At 32.6% G+C, this 18,813-nt stretch overlaps 3 protein-coding genes across 4 annotated transcripts in view; 2 read left to right on the top strand and 1 right to left on the bottom strand.

Moving 5' to 3' along the window:
- On the bottom strand, positions 2,497–7,481 carry LOC109325372 (shaggy-related protein kinase eta-like). 2 transcript variants are annotated; one of them, XM_019557698.1, is made up of 12 exons: positions 7,260–7,481; positions 6,033–6,131; positions 5,533–5,592; positions 5,155–5,427; positions 4,981–5,055; positions 4,848–4,904; positions 4,330–4,470; positions 4,161–4,211; positions 3,984–4,079; positions 3,626–3,709; positions 3,359–3,460; positions 2,497–2,958 (listed from the first exon to the last, which is right to left on the bottom strand). In XM_019557698.1, exons 1-12 carry the CDS (start codon positions 7,371–7,373, stop codon positions 2,863–2,865), a joined length of 1,248 nt encoding a protein of 415 aa, XP_019413243.1. In that variant the 5' UTR covers positions 7,374–7,481; the 3' UTR covers positions 2,497–2,862. The 2 variants fall into 2 exon arrangements, with proteins under 2 accessions (XP_019413243.1, XP_019413244.1); XM_019557699.1 differs by having other exon boundaries at positions 6,033–6,125; positions 7,260–7,479.
- On the top strand, positions 9,119–14,670 carry LOC109325887 (switch 2). The gene is made up of 8 exons (XM_019558488.1): positions 9,119–9,562; positions 10,963–11,069; positions 11,378–12,293; positions 12,553–12,800; positions 13,107–13,233; positions 13,310–13,585; positions 13,677–13,908; positions 14,197–14,670. Exons 1-8 carry the CDS (start codon positions 9,206–9,208, stop codon positions 14,520–14,522), a joined length of 2,589 nt encoding a protein of 862 aa, XP_019414033.1. The 5' UTR covers positions 9,119–9,205; the 3' UTR covers positions 14,523–14,670.
- Positions 17,742–18,813, top strand: part of LOC109363163 — an 8,617-nt gene continuing 7,545 nt past the window's right edge. Inside the window, exons 1-2 of the mRNA XM_019609310.1 lie at positions 17,742–18,248; positions 18,635–18,707. Of these exons, the coding sequence (XP_019464855.1) occupies positions 18,096–18,248; positions 18,635–18,707 (226 nt within the window). The 5' untranslated portion in view covers positions 17,742–18,095. The remainder of the gene's footprint in view (positions 18,249–18,634; positions 18,708–18,813) is intronic.

The raw sequence follows: 18,813 nt of genomic DNA, 5'->3' as shown, positions 1-18,813 counted from the left end.
TAAAAAATTCATTCAAACATGTTTTTTTTTCAATTACAAGTTTGTAGTAATATATTAATACATATTGATAAAAACAGATAATCTTAAATCCATAAACATTTTAACAAATACTGTGTACTTAAAATATTATAATTAATTATAATATTATATTATTACTATTACTCCGCTCGCAATTTTTTATTCAGTAGATTTAATTTTTAAATTAATACTTTATAAATAAAGGTTATACAGGCTAAAATTTTAAAATAAAAGATATGAAATTTATTAAAAGTGAAAATGATAAATTTAATTTTATAGAGATAATAAGATATAAGTTGAAAATATAAATTATCATATATAATAACATAAGAAATTTTAATGAAAATTTTAAACAAATATAAGAAATAATAGTATTAAAATTGAATATTTAATATGACACCGATATAATTACCATTTTGTTAATTAATTGTCTTATAAGGATAAAATTAAAATTTGTTAATTAATTGTCTTATAAGGATAAAATTAAAATTAAAATCAATGATAGAAATAAAAGAATCTGCATAGACAACTTTTCCCTTTATATATTTGTACATATAAAAATAATACATATTTTATTAAATAGATCATCAGGTTAAGGTTAAAAGTTTTCCAATAGACTATGATATAACTTATTTAGTTAATTAGACTATAAAAAATATAAGAGGCTGCCATGAGTTTATTATATACCAAGTCTAACAAAACCAATTGTAGGCTAATTTTTTGGTAACCAATAATATTTTTTATATTTGTTAAGTAAGGACTCTTTCGAATTGACACTACTAATAAGTATTGTTTATAAAAAATAAACCTTTGACATTTTAGTAATATATATTACACTATTAAACTAATACCTTAGCCTTCACGTATTGATCAGTCTTACCTATTTTCAAACCTAGCAGACAAGGGTAAGAAAAAATAGAATGGAAGAGTGAATGTGGAAGGCAAAAAAGTCAACAAAAAAAACCAAACAAATAAAGGAGTTAAGACTTAAGATACATTTTCCCCGGAAAAGACATAGGCAATGTCACATGTTTATTTTTAACGCATTCGTAACTGCTTACTTGCACATAAATAGTTATGACTGTCAAAAAAATATTTTCTTCAAATCTCCACCCATAAATATAACGGGTACTGCAAAATGGGCTTGAAGCCCAAAATAAAAAAGAAAGGGTTGAAACAAAAGGGAAGCCCAATACTAGAGAAGCTTTGATCAGCAGCGCCGCATAAAATACTGGTGCTAGGGTTTGTCTTTAAAAGCATCGTTGCAAGGAAGTTTCATGTACTTCTCAAATTGAGTCTTTTTGTAGCTTGATTGTTCCTCTTTCAATTTCTTCTTCGTTCGTTTTTTTATTTTTTATTTTTAAACTTTTTATGGTGTTTTTCTTCTGTCAATTATAGTTTATTATTTTTACAAGCAGAGATGAAGGTGAATATGATGAAAGAAAATACAAAAAAAGATGAGTGATTATCGAATATTATATATTTGATATGATCAATTTGTATCGCTACGTTCTTTCTGATTCGTCTCTCTCACTTGTCACTTCCGAACTCTATTTATTTGTTTTGATGATATTTCTTAATTAAATCTCTCTGGCCACGAACATGTGGGATATGTTTTGCAAATCATTCGAACCATACAGATATGGATTAGTGGATTTTGAATTAATAATGGCTTTCGATTAATGCACATAACCTGCTGGTTTTTTCTCTGAATGCTTAATATTTAAGTGACCCGATAAACACGAGTTCCATGATTTGGAATCTGATTATTTGTTTGTTCGCTTGTTGATTGATGGACATAAAATGCATTTGGGATTGGATTGTTTTTGTTGAATCGGTGAACTCCCACCGTAGTTTTTATGTTATATCATATGATTGTATCCATAGCAGACAATCATGTATTATCTTAGTTTTTTACAGAGAACAGTTACAACTTACAATACTGGAATCAAAAAATTTGTGTCAGGCTTTATTGTGCAATGGGATCTAATTGGATTTCAATCAAAATTTTGTGTCTGGCTTTACCAAATGCCTTGCGGCTTCAAACAATCATCTCCCGGGTTGTTAAACTCAAAAAAGTTGATTGATGCGTTTATGACCATTGTTCTATCGTCTTTACTAAAACAAAATATCCTATTTGCTGAAACAAAATATGCTATCGTCTCAGGTGTTTGGATATTTGGTCCAGGAACTTGTCACAGGTGGCCAAGAAAATAGCCCTAGAAAAAATGAACAATTCTATTTCCAAATGAAAGGAGTTACTCATGTGTTGTTTAGTTTTTTGTGACTGTTTCATCAGGGAAGCAGAGCCTATACCCTATGTCACTGAATGGAACATTTTGGTCATTTTTCATTTGCCTGAGTGGATTCACTAGGAATGAATAACATTATATGGAGAAATAAAGGTAGAATAATGGCTTAATGGTTTGGACGTCTATTGAAGAAATCCTTTGGAAGCCCACTAAACAACACATTGCAAACAATAATGAAAAAAATCTGGTTTCACATCAAAAGATTGTGACACCTTACATACAACAAATGAGTAGCTCATGTAAAAAGCAAGCCAAGCTACTACAGAGGCCCTCCAATTTCTGATGGCCTCCCCTACCTATGTAAACACGACTGCTATCATTCTATACTAAAGCTTCCTAAAATCTGACCAAAACAATGAACAGATGCAGAAGATATGTATGCTTTAGCTAAAAATGAAATACTAGCTACTAAGTAGGTACACATGTATACATTTCACAGGGGGGGAACTGCATATTATGCTGCAACCCCCAGCTATATTGACCACAAAGAGCCCTGGATCAGTTAACTCCTTGTTTCATTATCTCTTTACATCTATGTACCAGCTGAATTCTGGGAGTTGAGACCGGTCTGCCACCTAACGTGCTCTGGGATGAGCCTGTTGATCAATTCCGGTGATGCTCCAGCTATCTGCAATCATCGAAGTTTCCATTTTTGAATCATCAAGCTATATAGAAGCACCAGAAGCTACAGTCAGCATTGGCTCTAATAACTACAATGATGATTTGCATTTTAGAAACCAGGCTGCTGTAAACTGCTATCATGATTAGCTGAATTGATTGTGATCAGATGTATATCAACAACACTGTTTGTACTAGTTTTAGACTAATACTTTTTGTACTATTTTTTGGGGTGTTAGATGCTTGTTTGCAATATACATATGATAAATTGTTACATTGAACTCACTTGTGTATAGATCATGCAGAACAAATGGTGCAGTTCTTAGTCATAAGAACACATGACAAATAGTAAACAATGCAAAGGCCTTGCATGTATCACATTCAGTAAAACAAACCGATTAAATACATACTTCCAGTTTAAAGTTGAAAAGCGGGGGCAGTGGACGACCATTAGGTGGTCGTGCATTTGGCTCACGAAGCTCATCAAAGAAAGGATGTGTACATGCTTCCAGCTGAAACAATAAAAGCCATTAGTGAGATTTAGACCAATTCTGTTGACTAAAACCATAACATGCCTTAAGACATGGATTTAATAAAGCTACTGTGATATGCAAGTTTGTCTTCCTTTTGAAGGTGAGAGAAGTGAAAAGGGAGGAAATAAGGTTTGTCCTACTCACTGCAGTGCAGCGAAGACTTGGTGAATATTGGAGAAGCCTTGATGCAAGGTCAATTGCTTCAGGGGGCATTCGCTTGTGAAAAACCTGAACCATAAATCATGGCAATAAATACATCAATCACCATCTGATAACTAACAACCAACAATCAAGCCATATCCTACTGAGTAGGGTGTCGATTTCATCAGTGGTCAGTTAATACCACTGGGTTCATCGGTCGCAAAAGGAAAGCACCAACAAACTTATTTGTACAGCAAGTTATTGATGTTGAAAATTATATTTTCTTCTTTTAGATCCATATTTTAAAATCCATTTGCCATCATTATATATGAAAAGGAGGTTGACTGAGAAATGCCTTTACCTTGTGCCAAGGATGAGCTTTAACCTGAGGGAACCTAAAATCTGTATAATTTGGGTTCATGCAACGTATTTCTTCTCGAGTCGGAGTACCAAGAACCTACAAGAAGACACCTAAATAATGACCTCTCCATAAACATTCATGCAATCCAAGGAGATACCCGCAATGAATAGCCATCACCTTAATGATTTCCACGAGTTGGTCCACCTGATTTTCCCCTGGAAATAATGGCTAAACAAATATTGCAAATGAAACTATGAGAAGTCAACATAACACATTTATAAAACATGTAGAAAAACATCTTAAGTACGAGCAACATAAGTGCATAGGCTTCTAAAAGTATAACAACCTGGCCTAGAAGAAGTTCAGCAAGGACACAGCCAGCTGACCAGATATCAACAGAAGTTGTGTATTCTGTTGCACCAAATATTAGTTCTGGAGCCCTGTAGTAACGTGAACAAATGTACGAAATGTTTGTTTCGCCCTTGACCTGATATATAAAAAAGTATCATAATACAATCTTAGCATATTGTGATCTAACTTGGAAACTTCATGAGACTGACAATTGTAACCATATTTGGCACGACACTCCTACTAACAACTTCTCACCCACTTATTGTTCATATAACATGAAAAAAGAATGAGTAGAGACTTGGAGTCAAGATTCTTAACAACATAAACATTTTAATTGTTATTTATTGAAATGCCATCACCACATTAAATTAAAGTTGAACTTCAGGAAATATCTTTAAAGACATTATGCATTATGTTCATTGAGAAGCAGATGATTTTAGTAGTCCACCAATATCATGCTGGTACACATTCATGAAACAATGATATGTACAAGAAGAATGCAGACCAACATACCAGAACTTTTGCACTCCCGAAATCACAAAGCTTAACTTGGTGAGTAAGAGGATGAACCTGCAGTTCATACATTCATTAAGCTCAGAATAAATGAACACACCACATTGAGGTAAAAAGTAAAAGAATGACGTACCAAAAGATTCTGAGGCTTGACATCCCTATGACAAACTCCTGATACCGTATGGATATATGCTAGTCCCCTAAAGATCTAAAAATCAAACCCCGACTCAATTTCTATCAGGTTTAAAAACAACAGAGCTCAGAATAGCATATCAAAACTGAATTTCAAACAGAGAAGAGTTCATACTTGATATGTATATAGTTTTACATAAATGAGGGGCATTCTCTGGTTCATATTGTTGTAGTGCTTTAGAACCCCGTACATCGTCTCAGGGACATATTCCATTACCAAGTTCAGAAAAAGTTCATCTCTACTTGTCGTAGAGAAGAAACAGTGCGTCAGAGAAATTACATTTGGGTGATCCATCAAGCGCATTAATTGAAGCTCACGATTTTTGTAACGCCTGTCCTGCAAGACCTTCTTTATAGCCACTGCCTCCCCAGTTTCCAAGCACTTCGCCTAAAGGTCAAAAAGGAACCCACAAAGGTTGAAAACAATGAGGTACTTGAGAGCAGAGAAAGCTTAAGTAGTTACAGTTGTCACCTTAGAGATTATTGACCATACCTGGAAAACAACTCCAAATGATCCAGTGCCAACAACACGTTCTGCCATGTAACTGATGGTCTGAAAGCGATGTCAGAGATGGAATCATAACAAAATAAAATATTTGGGAAATTCATAGATTATTTCACCAATTTTGAGTGTTCAAAGTTATCGAAGAAACATTGCAACCAATCAATATTTTTCAAAATTATACACCTTCCATGACCCCAAAATCTAGTTGGTGGAAAAAAGCTACGGGATTAGGTAGGCAATGGGAAAATAAGCCAACCTCTGATTGACAACCAATATCACATTTCTGGAAACCCTTGAATGTAAAAGGTACTTTTAGTAATTTGATTATCGAACCCCCAAATGTAGTTACTCTCCATCCCCAAAAGAAAGTGAATTATTAACTAAACAATAATCACTAAACACAATTACAGACACCTTAAGATGATATAAACTGAATTTTTGCCAAAAGCTAAAAGTTGAGAAAGAAAAGGATCAGAACACGAACATACCTGCTTAGGTTCACCATTTTTTCCTCCAATTGTGGTAGATATTATGTGGCCAGTGACTGCATCATTCTGTACAATGACAGTAGCTGACATATCCTGCAACTTATAGCAACAAATAGATATTTAATCCAGTAAAACAATGATCCTAATACAGCACACGAATTTCAGAGTCTTGACTCTTGATACAATATTATTGATAACTTGTTTATTGAATTAACCAATTGTTAAACTTGGCTTAAAGTAATTATCGTCAATAAATTCCACTTAATAAAACAACAACAATTATCATCAATAAATTGGTTAAGAAATATCCACTTAATATGGTAACATCATGTGCTGATTGCTTATCATGTAAAAATTGCATATCTTCTCAAAGTCACGCATGTACGAAATTGCGAATTTAAGGAAGAAAAGGTAGCATCTAATGATTGCCCATTGATTAAAGCAAGTGTTATACAATAAGAAAATTGCACATATATAAAACATAAGCACCATAAATGAATGGCTACCAAAACAATTCAGCCACATGGTAGAATGTGAAGTTGAAAAAGCAAAGTGTAAAGAGGTAAAAGGGTATATACACTTAGCTAAAGTAAATTCAGGTTACCACATTTCACAAGAAAGCATCACATGCCAAAAATAACTCTAGTATAACTTAGGAGACCATACAAAAAGAACCTAAGAAAATTAGTTCCCTGAAGCAACCTAGAACAGTTTAATTGTACAACAATCCACCACAACTGAAGCAAAGAGAAAGGGTATTTCAAAAGAGCACAAAGAGATGTAATATTAGGAAGGAACAGAAGATGTTAAATAAAATGCATAACTAAAATAAGAGTGAGAATAATTCAAAAGTATATTAGAGGTATCTGAAAGAAACATGACTCAGACAAATTAAAAGATAACAGTCACATATACAAATCCTGATAGATAACTGAAACAAAATTTTCAGGAAGTGAAAGGGTTCCACATTTTCAAAGACCACTAAATAAAAAATAAATTTTTATTTTTGCAATTTTCCCCATGAGAATAACTGTTGCTGTTAGGAAAACGTAAAACCACTGCGACCAGAGGCGTCGTCGCCGGAGATTCATAAATTTTCTCCGGCAAGTAAAAACCGTAAATCGCTTGAATTTCCGGGGGAAACGAATCTTATGAAGTAGATCAACGATGATACGAGTACTATGAAGAAGAACAGAGTTAGGAACAAGAGTGATTGAGCGGAAGTACCTTATCGGTCTCCATGTCGGAGCTCCGGCGAGGCACTTCTGGTTGAGGATGTTGTGGAGGCGCCGACGGTAACGGTGGTTGGTGGTGGTGCGGCCCCAAAGGCATGGAGGCCATATGATTTTAGAAAGAGAAACACTCTCTTTATTATTTCCTTTGTTTTGTTTTTTCTCTCTCTTACTCTTGTCTGATTTTTTTAATGGAGAATGGAGACAGAGAGTGAAGACACTCGCGTAGATCAGAGTCATTGGTTGTTAAGGAAGTTTGAAGTTGACTAAGAGCAGAAATTTAGAGTATGACAGTTTAATAGCTTCAGAATATGATTCCTGACAAGTAGTGAGAAAATATACTAAAACTTTAAAAAACAATGACATTTATAAAACAAACTTTCGTAAAGAAAATATTTTACAAAGTAATTTCTTAATTAATGTTTACAAACTCTTTACATAAAAGGATGAAATTTTAAAGTTAAGAGACATGATATCTTGAGATTAAAATATACTAAGTATTTCATACCATACACTAAAATCTTGTAACACTTAATGAATTTGGTAGTGATTGTCCATACTCTAAAGAGGACCATCACATATTATGATGATTTCCCTAAGAAGGAAAAAAAATGAACAAATGGTAATTATATAGAGTTTGGAACCTTTGGAATACTAGATTACGAGGAAAATGGGGAGTTGGATAATTGTTTATTTTATTTTATTAAAAATAATTAAAATCTGAACGTTAAAAATTTTCATTTGAAACATGTAAGAATCTGCATCCAGTATTTGAGTATCTAGAGTATCCTTACTCGATTTTATATTATATACCTGAGATGGAAGAATGACAGCATCCATAAGGAGAAAGTGAAATAGGTGATTTGCATAATACTGGAGATTGCTTATGGTTGACAGAATGACTTTGGTGTAGGATGTTTTGTCATAGTTCATTTGCTAGAAAGGTATGTTCTATTCACTTCAAGCAATTGTATAAATGCTGAAATACATGAAATAAAAGAATACAACTTCATTATTTGCTATGGAATCTAGTTTAATATTATAAATAATAAACCACTGTAAAACCTTCATTCTTCATGCATGCCGTATATGGTGGACTAAATTGAATTTCATCGTTTAATAAAGATGAAATACATGATATCCTTTTATTGTTTCTCTTTTTGAATAATAAAAATATAATTTCATCATAAATAAAAATTATATAGTTGGTTATTATATGTAATTTGAAGCACATTTATTACTATTTAAATTTCTGAGAGACAAAGATTTCTTATATAATCTCATTATCTTTGGAAGTGCATAATTATCTATCCCACAAGTGTCCTTCAAGAATGGAACCTTTGCCTAGTTTATCTCGGTATCTCTTATGCATCTAAGACTTGTTGGCTTCAACTACAATGTTTGATGAAGCAAAATAGGTTTTTGTTGAAAGACTAATGTTATTCTACTATGACGAGACTAAGATCACCTATTTTTATTGAAAAATAGTCACTTCATTAAAAATATTTTTTAAAAAAACACAAATTAATATTTCTATATTATTTGGAGGGTACTAATTGATTAGAGATATGATAATACAATAATTTTGGGACAAGGATCCCGTTTCCATTTGTAACACATCATCCATCAATAAGAGTATCACTTTGTTACCTTTCTTACTTTCTTACAGTAGGGGAATTTGTAGAGGATATTTTTTGTTTTTTTTATTGCCTATAATATTTCATCACCTTTTGGGTAAATAACTGATCCATATTTTAGGGTGTGTAACTCTCCCAACCTTTTGCACTTATTGGTGGATATTTCTTGTTTAGATACACCTTATAATATGGCGGTAAATAATGTTTGTGCATTAATTTCTGCACAAAATCATGAAAATTTTAAAAGTTTGAATGAGGAAACAACAACAAAAAAAGCCAGTGTTGAAGAAAACACAGAATCACGATGTCACTACACGCTTTCAAGGAAAGTCTAAAACCTTGCAGCACAACCCAACAACCACCATCCTCCAATTCATTTCTTCTCGATTCCCATTTCCCAACTCAAATCCCTAGAATACCCCCAAAATCCTCTCTTTCTCAGCAGATTCGCCGCCTTCAGGATTCCCCTCTTTCAATTTCTCCACCGCCACGGCCTCAGAGGGACGCGAAATGTAACAATGATGAAGAAGAAGATGAAGGAAATTTGGTGGTAAAGAAAGCAAATTTGGGCCCACCTAAACTAACCCCATTTCAATTTGATCACACTGGACCCTTTCAGCCTTTACTTTTGTCTTCACATGGAGAAATTCCGGTTACCCAGGTTACTACACAAGCTTTCTTTCTATATGTTTTTTTTACAGAATTATGTGTAGTTTTCTTTTTTATTGAGGTCAAATTTGGTCCTTGAAAGAGAACACTAGTACATTTAATCCCTGAAAAATATGAAAATATATATCATTTTAATCCTTATTAGTGATTGTATTGTCCTTTTTAGGGTAAAATTTAGAGACATTTTAGTTCCTATCATGGACTATTTTGACGGGCATTTAAGATTTTTAAGGATAAATTGAAAATTTATATTTTTAGGGAGCATATGTGTCATTTTGTTTAGGGATCAATTTGAGTCTTTTACTTTTTTTATTTTAACATTTTGGTATGCAGTTAACTGGATTTATGAATAGGCTTATTTATGTGGGTTTCTTAGGTATCCAATTTTCAGTTTAATCAATGCTTGAGATTGATCATTAACATTTAGCAGGCTTAATTGTAGTAAGATCTATTGGATACACATGGTAAGTGGTAAGTTGGTAACTAAAAAGTTGCTTAATAGTAGGTTCAAGTGGGTTATCTATAGGAACATGCTTCAATTATGCCCCCTGAGTTTTTCACAAGTATGCTTTAATTATTTGGACAACAATGATATTCATCTCCTGGGATTGGAAGATAGAAAGAGATAAAGACCTTTTATTTCAGAAAGGTTTAGAATAATTTCACAAGTATTCTGTGATGATATTTAGATTGTCTGAACTAGAACTTAAAGTTTATTTACTTTTAAATTAAGCCTTTCTAAAAAGAGGATTTGGTAAAAGCAAGTTTCTCAATTCACATTAGTTAAACAGAATATAACGCAGTAGTTAATGTTTTAGCAAATATTAAGAGTTAGGGAAGAGAAAGAGAGTCAAGGCTTATCCTGGTTCAACCCAAACCTTAGCCTATATCCAATCTCGAGTCAACACTGGGATTTTCCACTAACTAGTATTCTTTGAACTCATAGCCTCTCCAGGCTAATTATAAATCAATTTACCGAATCCTCAGGGAAAGGAATGAATATGCAGACTTCCTCGCAAGAATGAGGAGTCAATAGGTTAGATCATCTGATTTTCCCCCTCCCTCCTGTTGGCTGATGCTATGAGCACGTTTAGGGATTAATTTCTTTGTTCTTTAACACTATGCCAAAAAAAGTGGGTCATCAACTATTACACTTAGGTTTTGTATTTCTTTCTGACAACTTCTTAGTTCAGTTTAGCGTGTTTACGAGTTTATATGTTTTCCTTTTCCCTATGCAAAAATACCATAGTTTATTAATGCTTGTGATTGAAGTAACAGAATACACTATCAGTAGACATTTAGAGTTGTGAATCAAAACATTTGATATATGCAATGAATATTGAAATTTGGAACCAATAATATGGTTAATGTGAGGTGTATTCACTGTTTCAGGTTCCTTCATCTATTAACTGTAGACTGCTTGAACATCAAAGAGTGGGAGTGAAGTTTCTGTATGGTTTGTACAAGAACAATCATGGAGGCATCCTTGGCGATGACATGTGAGTTAGATGTTATCACCTCTCCTCTCTTTTTTCCCCGTTGAGATGGGCATGTTTCAATCTTCTTGAATTTGTATTTATTTTTTTAGTTTCACCTCTTGTTATTTTAGCCCTAGATACACATATTGAAAGATATAAAATCACACTAAACTTGTGGAGTTTATCTTTTGTTTGCATTATTTGTTAGTATAGCTTTATATATCTATGATTTTCTTCTGTTTTTTACTGACATTTTGTTCCTTCCATCATAGTTTTGACTGATTTTACCAAGTTGAAGCTCATTTTTCTGTTATTGAAATTTGTAACAGGGGTCTTGGAAAGACCATTCAAACAATAGCATTTCTTGCTGCCATATTTGGTAAAGATGGGGAGTCTATGCTCAGTGGAAATTGGGAAAATAAGAGAGACCCTGTATTAATAATTTGTCCGACTTCTGTTATTCATAACTGGGAGAGTGAATTCTCTAAGTGGTCTAACTTCAGTGTTTCCATTTATCATGGTACAAACCGGGATCTGATATATGATAAATTGCAAGCAGATGGAGTGGAGATACTTATTACCAGTTTTGACACTTTCAGGATTCATGGTAGTTCGTTGTTAGATATCAAATGGAACGTTGTGATTGCTGATGAGGCTCACCGCCTTAAGAATGAGAAATCAAAACTCTACAAAGCATGTTTAGAAATTAAAACCCCAAGACGCTATGGTCTTACTGGGACTGTAATGCAGAATAAGATCATGGAATTGTTTAATATCTTTGACTGGGTTGCACCCGGATCCCTTGGAAGCCGGGAACACTTTCGTGATTTCTATGATGAACCCCTTAAGCATGGTCAGAGGTCAAGTGCTCCTGATAGATTTGTTAAAATTGCTGATGAGAGAAAACAACACCTTGTGGCAGTTCTTCGTAAATATATGTTGAGAAGGACAAAGGAAGAGACAATTGGACATCTTATGATGGGGAAGGAAGATAACATTGTGTTCTGTGCAATGAGTGATGTGCAAAAACGTGTTTACACCAGAATGTTGCAACTTCCTGAAATTCAATGCCTTATAAATAAGGACATGGATTGTAGCTGTGGTAGCCCTCTTAAACAAGTTGAATGTTGTAAGAGGATAGTACCAGATGGAATTATTTGGGCTTACCTTCACAAAGATAACCCTGATGGTTGTGATTCATGTCCATTTTGCCTTGTCCTGCCATGCCTTGTCAAGCTCCAGCAGGTTATCTGAGACAATTGAAATTTCTTTACCTTTCCTTTTTATGTCATTGCAAAATATAATGCTTAAAAGGTATATTGTTCACAGCATGGACATTTTTTGAAAAATTAGTTTCTGCTTTGTAACTGTAGAAGAATATTATTAGGATTTCATTAAAAAAAAATTACACTGTGTTCTATTTCCACAATCAAACATGTTTTATGATCATTCTTATGATGCACCTTTATATTATCTTAATTTTTTGTATGCTTCTTTATGCCAGATAAGCAATCACCTGGAGCTGATTAAGCCAAACCCTAAAGATGATCCTGACAAACAAAATAAAGATGCAGAGTTTGCTGCTGCTGTCTTTGGCCCTGATATTGATTTGGTGGGTGGGAACACCCAGAATGAAAGTTTCATGGGTCTAAGTGATGTGAAGCATTGTGGCAAAATGCGAGCACTTGAAAAATTATTGTTCTCATGGATTTCACATGGTGACAAAGTTCTTTTGTTTAGCTATTCTGTAAGGTGAATAGCCTACGGGTAATGTTTAATACAGTTTCTGGATAGTCTTTTTAAGTTAGGATGGATTTGGTGGGATTAAAATTTTAGTTATTTCACCCTAATACATACATTCCTTTTTTTATTCCCATTTTCAAACTAAAATGCACAAGTTTAAGTTGTAGAGAGATTCATCTTATCTATTGCTTATTGGCCCTAGTAGTGGCTTTTGGTCTTGAGATGATTGAACATCAGGAAACTGCTGTCTGCATGTGACATATTTTTCCGAAACAAATATTTTCTCTGCTGATGAACTTGAGTTACTCTTGCCAGGATGCTGGACATACTGGAGAAGTTTCTCATACGAAAAGGCTACTGCTTCTCAAGACTTGATGGGTCCACTCCAACTAATTTACGTCAGTCTCTTGTTGATGATTTCAACAAGAGTCCAAGCAAACAAGTATATCTCGAACCTAAGAATTCAATAAGGAATTTTCCAATTCAATTTTCTAATATGCTCATATTTGTTGTTTTAGGTTTTTTTGATATCAACTCGTGCTGGTGGGCTTGGACTGAACCTTGTCAGTGCAAACCGTGTTGTAATATTTGATCCCAACTGGAATCCTGCACAAGACTTACAAGCTCAGGACAGGTCCTTTCGTTTTGGACAGAAGCGGCATGTTGTGGTGTTCCGTTTTCTTGCAGCCGGTTCACTTGAAGAACTTGTTTATACTCGTCAGGTGTACAAGCAGCAGCTCTCAAACATTGCTGTTTCTGGAAATATGGAAAAACGATATTTTGAAGGTGTCCAGGTATCAAGTGTGCATTTTGGTCTTGTATTTCTTTTTATTTGATTTTTAATATTTTAAAAGTAATTCTAAAAAATACTTCATTGCTTTGCAGGACTGCAAGGAATTTCAAGGGGAGCTTTTTGGAATTTGCAATTTATTCCGAGATTTATCTGATAAGCTATTTACTAGTGAGATCATTGAAATGCATGAGGTACATAAAACAGAAAAACAGGGAAGTATAAATCTGTCAGAAGAAACATGTTCATTAGTATCAGAGTCTGAAACCAGGTTATGTACTCAACCTGTGAGGGCTGCTACAAGTAATCCAGAACTTGAAGATCTTGGTATGTTTCATATTTCCTAAATCTCATCCACAGTGGATTTCCTTGTTTTCTTTGATCATAAAATCCATTGTCATCAAGAAGATATGTAGTTGATGAAATGACTATATTTTTCTCTTGCTTTCTAATATACATAAATATATTAATAAAGCAAAGTGTTATGAGCCCATTGAGTCTTTGCTTGAAGGTTGAAATGGGGCAGTGAAGCTTCTGCTGTTTTTCTTCTGCTTTTAATTTTGGAAATGGTAAAGTGAATTTTCAATTAAATCAACTGGTGTTTTGCATCTTTAGGCATTGTGTATGCTCATCGAAATGAAGACGTTGTCAACTTCGGACCTGGGACTCAAGAGAAGATAGATACCGGCATCTCTTCAGGTGATAGCCTAAGCATGCCAAACATCTCTTCAATTCCCCAAAGGAAGAAACCAGATTGTGTACCTAAAAAGCAGAAAGTTACTTTGATTGATGAAAGGAAGAGAACCCAATATAGGTACATTGCCCAGTTTATGGGCATGGGAGAGCTTGCATTTAGCAAATGGTTACTATCTGCAACTCCATTGGAGAGAGAAAAGGTGCTTCTAGACTACAAGAAGAAAAAGAAGATTCTCAATGGTTGAAAAAAAGTTCTTATACATGCATAACAAATTTAGGCCTTCCATACTTACAATACAAAAACCATAAAGATTGTAACATTTTGTACATGCTATTGTCTTCCTTTAAATGTAACTTACTCCAAACATGCTTTTGTACATTTGATAATAATCTTAATGTTTTTTAAGCTGTATAACTTAAATATTAGTATATTCACTTTAGATAACTATATTTTTAAGGGAAATAGATATGATTTAGTTGTAAATTTTCTGGTAGCTTGTTACAGTCATATTTTTGGTGGTGCCTTGTATGAATATATGTTAGCAAAAGGGGGAATACTTGTTAAACTCATGTTGTAGGTTGGTTGGAGAAGTAAATCCATTTACATGCATGATGTCTCTATCAATGGAGAGCAAAAATCACCCTTCCTAGCAAAATGCAGAAGCAAATAAGAGGAAATATAAAGAAATTTGAAGAGTGCAGTGTGTACACAGGAGATCTTGGGTATATTTTAGCTCTATCATCTTGAAAGATTCATATTTTTGGGATTATTTTCCATACCTTTTCTTAGTATTGGAGAAACGAATTGGTACTTTTGTGTTAATATTTAAAGGTAAAAATGTCATATTATTATATTTAAAGGGTAACAATGTTACATCTGGAGCCTATAGAAAATATTTATTAGGGAAAATTATCAACTGCTGCAATTTTTTTTGCATGGCACTATGAGGGTAAATATTGTATTGTAAACACACCTTGCACCTATCAAATAATGGTTGTGAAATCTGGTGTTGAACCTGTAAAGGAATAAATAGAGATGCCAAGTTCCATTTGGTTTCAAAGCAAAACCAAGCAAATGGAAGCATCGTAGTATATGTAAAAAAAGTTAGGATGGTAAAGGGTATAGGAGATAGTGGAAACAATTTATTATATAAGCTTTTAAGTTTGTTACAATTAGGGATGGCAGCGGACACGGGTAATAGCTACCCATACCCGCCCGTACTCATGCGAGTACCCATATGCGATTTTTCGCAGATATTTCAGGTACCCGTATGCGGTTTTTCACGGGTATTTTTGGGTAGCCGTAGGTATAATGGGTACCCGCGGGTTTCCTTTATTATAAATAAATTTTTAAATTTTTACTTCTACTGTGTTTTAAATAAGATAAAATTTAATTATTTTGGTACAATTTGATTGAATATTTGGCAAAAATGCTAAATTTATTGATGTTTTCTATTTGTGTGATTTTTTGTTTTCGTTTCTTTAACAAAAAATATATACTTTCTTTGTAAAACATGCGTGTTTCTACACATGTAATAATATTTGTAAGATGTTTTACCACCAAACTCAATAAAATATGTAAACAAAGTAAAAGGAAAAAATATACATAGTGTAATAAATGTTAGAATAATTTATTTTTTATTTTAATTAAATATAATATATTAATCATATAAGTAATGGGTACCCGCAGGTACGGGTACTATAATACCCGTACCCACCCGTGTGTACTATGAGTATTTTTAAAAACCCATTTATAATATCCGCGTGTACCCGTACCCGTACGGGTTTTACTCGCGTGTACCCACAGGTACGGGTTTTTTTGCCATCCCTAGTTACAATCCTAGATATGATTATTTTTTTATCAATCCAAATATATTTAACACATTCCCTTAAGCTAAAGATTAGTAAGCTTTAAGTTGGTTACAAATAATTTCTTTAAAAATGAAAAGTAATTAAATTATTATATGGACTCTACAAGATTGCTTGAAATATTTTGTAAATTGCAATCTTTTTAAGAATAAACTCCACTAGAACGATTGTTGGTGAGAAGATAAACAACTAGAATAACCATCATCAAAATGATTGTTGACGAGAAAAAAATTATATAATAGATTAATAAACTAAAGAATGGCTCATGGATGATGAAACTATCCTGATACCATATAGAAAGTTAGAACGATAAAAATTGGATCAAACTCAAATATGAGTTAGTTCAGACAATTTATTGTATAAGTATAAATTGTTACAAATGATAAGATGATAAACTCAATTAGTAACTAATAGAATAAACTTAAACTAAAAATAAGTTGAAATAAAATGAAACTAATTAAATTTTAATTGGTTTAATAGAAGTCTAAAACACAACCCAAGGAAATTTTGATGAAAATTTTACATAACTAGTTAGAGGAAAACAATCCCTTGTAGTAAAATTATCATATAACTTAGGAACTATTAATTTGGTACACGATAAATAAATTAATGTAATCGTTAAGAATCAATGAGAAAATATAAAGATTTATATATAATAGTAGATCATTTATAGTTTATTTGTATTACTTTTATTTAAAAATTAATAATAATAAAATATGAATGATAGATAATATTGTGACAATGTAAAAACACCTTATTGTAGATATATATATCTTTTTCTCTAAATACATTTTTATTGTGTAAATACATTTTTATTGTGTGTGAATAATACTTCAATTTTATTCATTTTGGCACTTACGATAAGATATTATTTAGAAAATTTTAATAATCATTTATAGATACTTTATATTTTTTTATATGTCCAACTCTATTTTTTCTTTTAATAGAATAACTAACTAAGAAGAAATATTAAAAAAGTATAAAATTATAATTTTAGAATATATTTTTTAAGAAATATCATTTTTATTAATATGTATACTTTAATTAAAAAATCATATAAACAGGATAAGGGAAAATATATCTAATCATAGGATTCATAGCCACCTAGTGATGACAAAATAAGTAATACCTACTATTCGCATGATTTGTGAGACATTCCTAATGAGTAATAGACAACTCATAAACTCAAGGTTCTAGAAATTTTGTTAAAATTCAAAGAAATTGTGAAGCAATATTTTTTTGATACTATCAATGATATTTTTTTAATTTTTTGGATAAAAAATTCATCACTTTTAAGGTTTGTGATTGCATTTCTCAACAAGTATCGCTCCTAAAAATCAAACATTCAACCTTGTTGAATAATATAATTTTTGATGTACCATATCAAACTTTTTAGTTTCTATTTTCTACTTCTTTATTTATTTCATTTTAGTTAGTTTATAACTTTTTTATTATTTACAAATATACCCATTTACTACCTATTTAATCATTTTAAAATGGAAAGAGGATTATAATTTGTCCAAAATCATAAACAACCATATTCATTGTTTAATTCAAACAATATTTTCCTGTGACTCCATATGCAAAAAACAAAACTCCCACGAAAGTGATCCTCTTCAACCAATATTTCACCACACCCCACAATTATTTTCCTGCTCCTAATTAAAAAAAATTAATCTTTAATCATTTCTAGATTTTAATTCAAACAAAGTTAGCTACATTTGGTGCATAACCGTGTTGTTGAAGGGGAAATTCTGAAGTCGTTGGTCTTTCACTTTCTGATCAACTTCTACGTCTCACTAACTCGTCGTTGAAACTCACTTGACTTCTTTTGAAGCAACCCTTTTTCCTTTCTTATCCTATCATGTTGGATTTTTGTTATAATCAGCTGCTTGAACTTCCAAATGGGTCGTTGAATTGTAGTTGAATATTTGTTATTTGAATGAGAAATGGTGTGTTTGGGTTCTGAAATGGTTGAAAGATTGAAACTTTGGTTGGTTAAGTGGAGGATTGCATTTGGGTGTTGTGTTTTTCTGTTGTTTCTTAGTCCAGTAATGGGTTTGAGACCTTTGAGGGACAAAACTGGTTCAATGGGGGATGAGGTTTGTCTATTAACTTGTACTCAATTTCAGTGATTTTTGTCTTATTGAATATGGTGCTTGTGAGTTAAGATCATATTCAGTATCGGAGAGACATAAAAATAGAATGTTAGATGTATACAGTTTGAGAAGTTGTACATGTTTTCTTCTTGTTTTTTTGCTATATTGTTTGGTTGCAATACCCTTTGGTATTCCTATGAGAACTTTCACTTTATAATAAGACATTAGCCTTTGGTATTAATGTTATCTAACTTGCCTAAATGCTGTGGTTTATGATTAAATATTATGAATGTTAATTTTCATTGATGAATTGATTTTTTACTGCTTGCGACAAAATGTGACCGATGAATAATTGATTAATTTGCGTCTATTGACATTGCTTCTTTCAGTGGCTTTTTTCAAGAAGAGATGAAAGTGACTCAGGTCCATTTTCCGAATGGAACATAACCGGAACATATAGAGGTTGGTATTCTTTGCTTACATTAGTGTTGAGTAGCAGTTTTGGATCAAATTATATGCAGGTGTAGTAGTAGTTAATGAACGAGTTCATCATTATTTGTCATTTTTT

Source organism: Lupinus angustifolius, chromosome LG13 (assembly GCF_001865875.1).
Source record: "Lupinus angustifolius cultivar Tanjil chromosome LG13, LupAngTanjil_v1.0, whole genome shotgun sequence".
NCBI lineage: Eukaryota > Viridiplantae > Streptophyta > Magnoliopsida > Fabales > Fabaceae > Lupinus > Lupinus angustifolius.
This window is presented reverse-complemented; position numbering and strand designations above follow the sequence as displayed.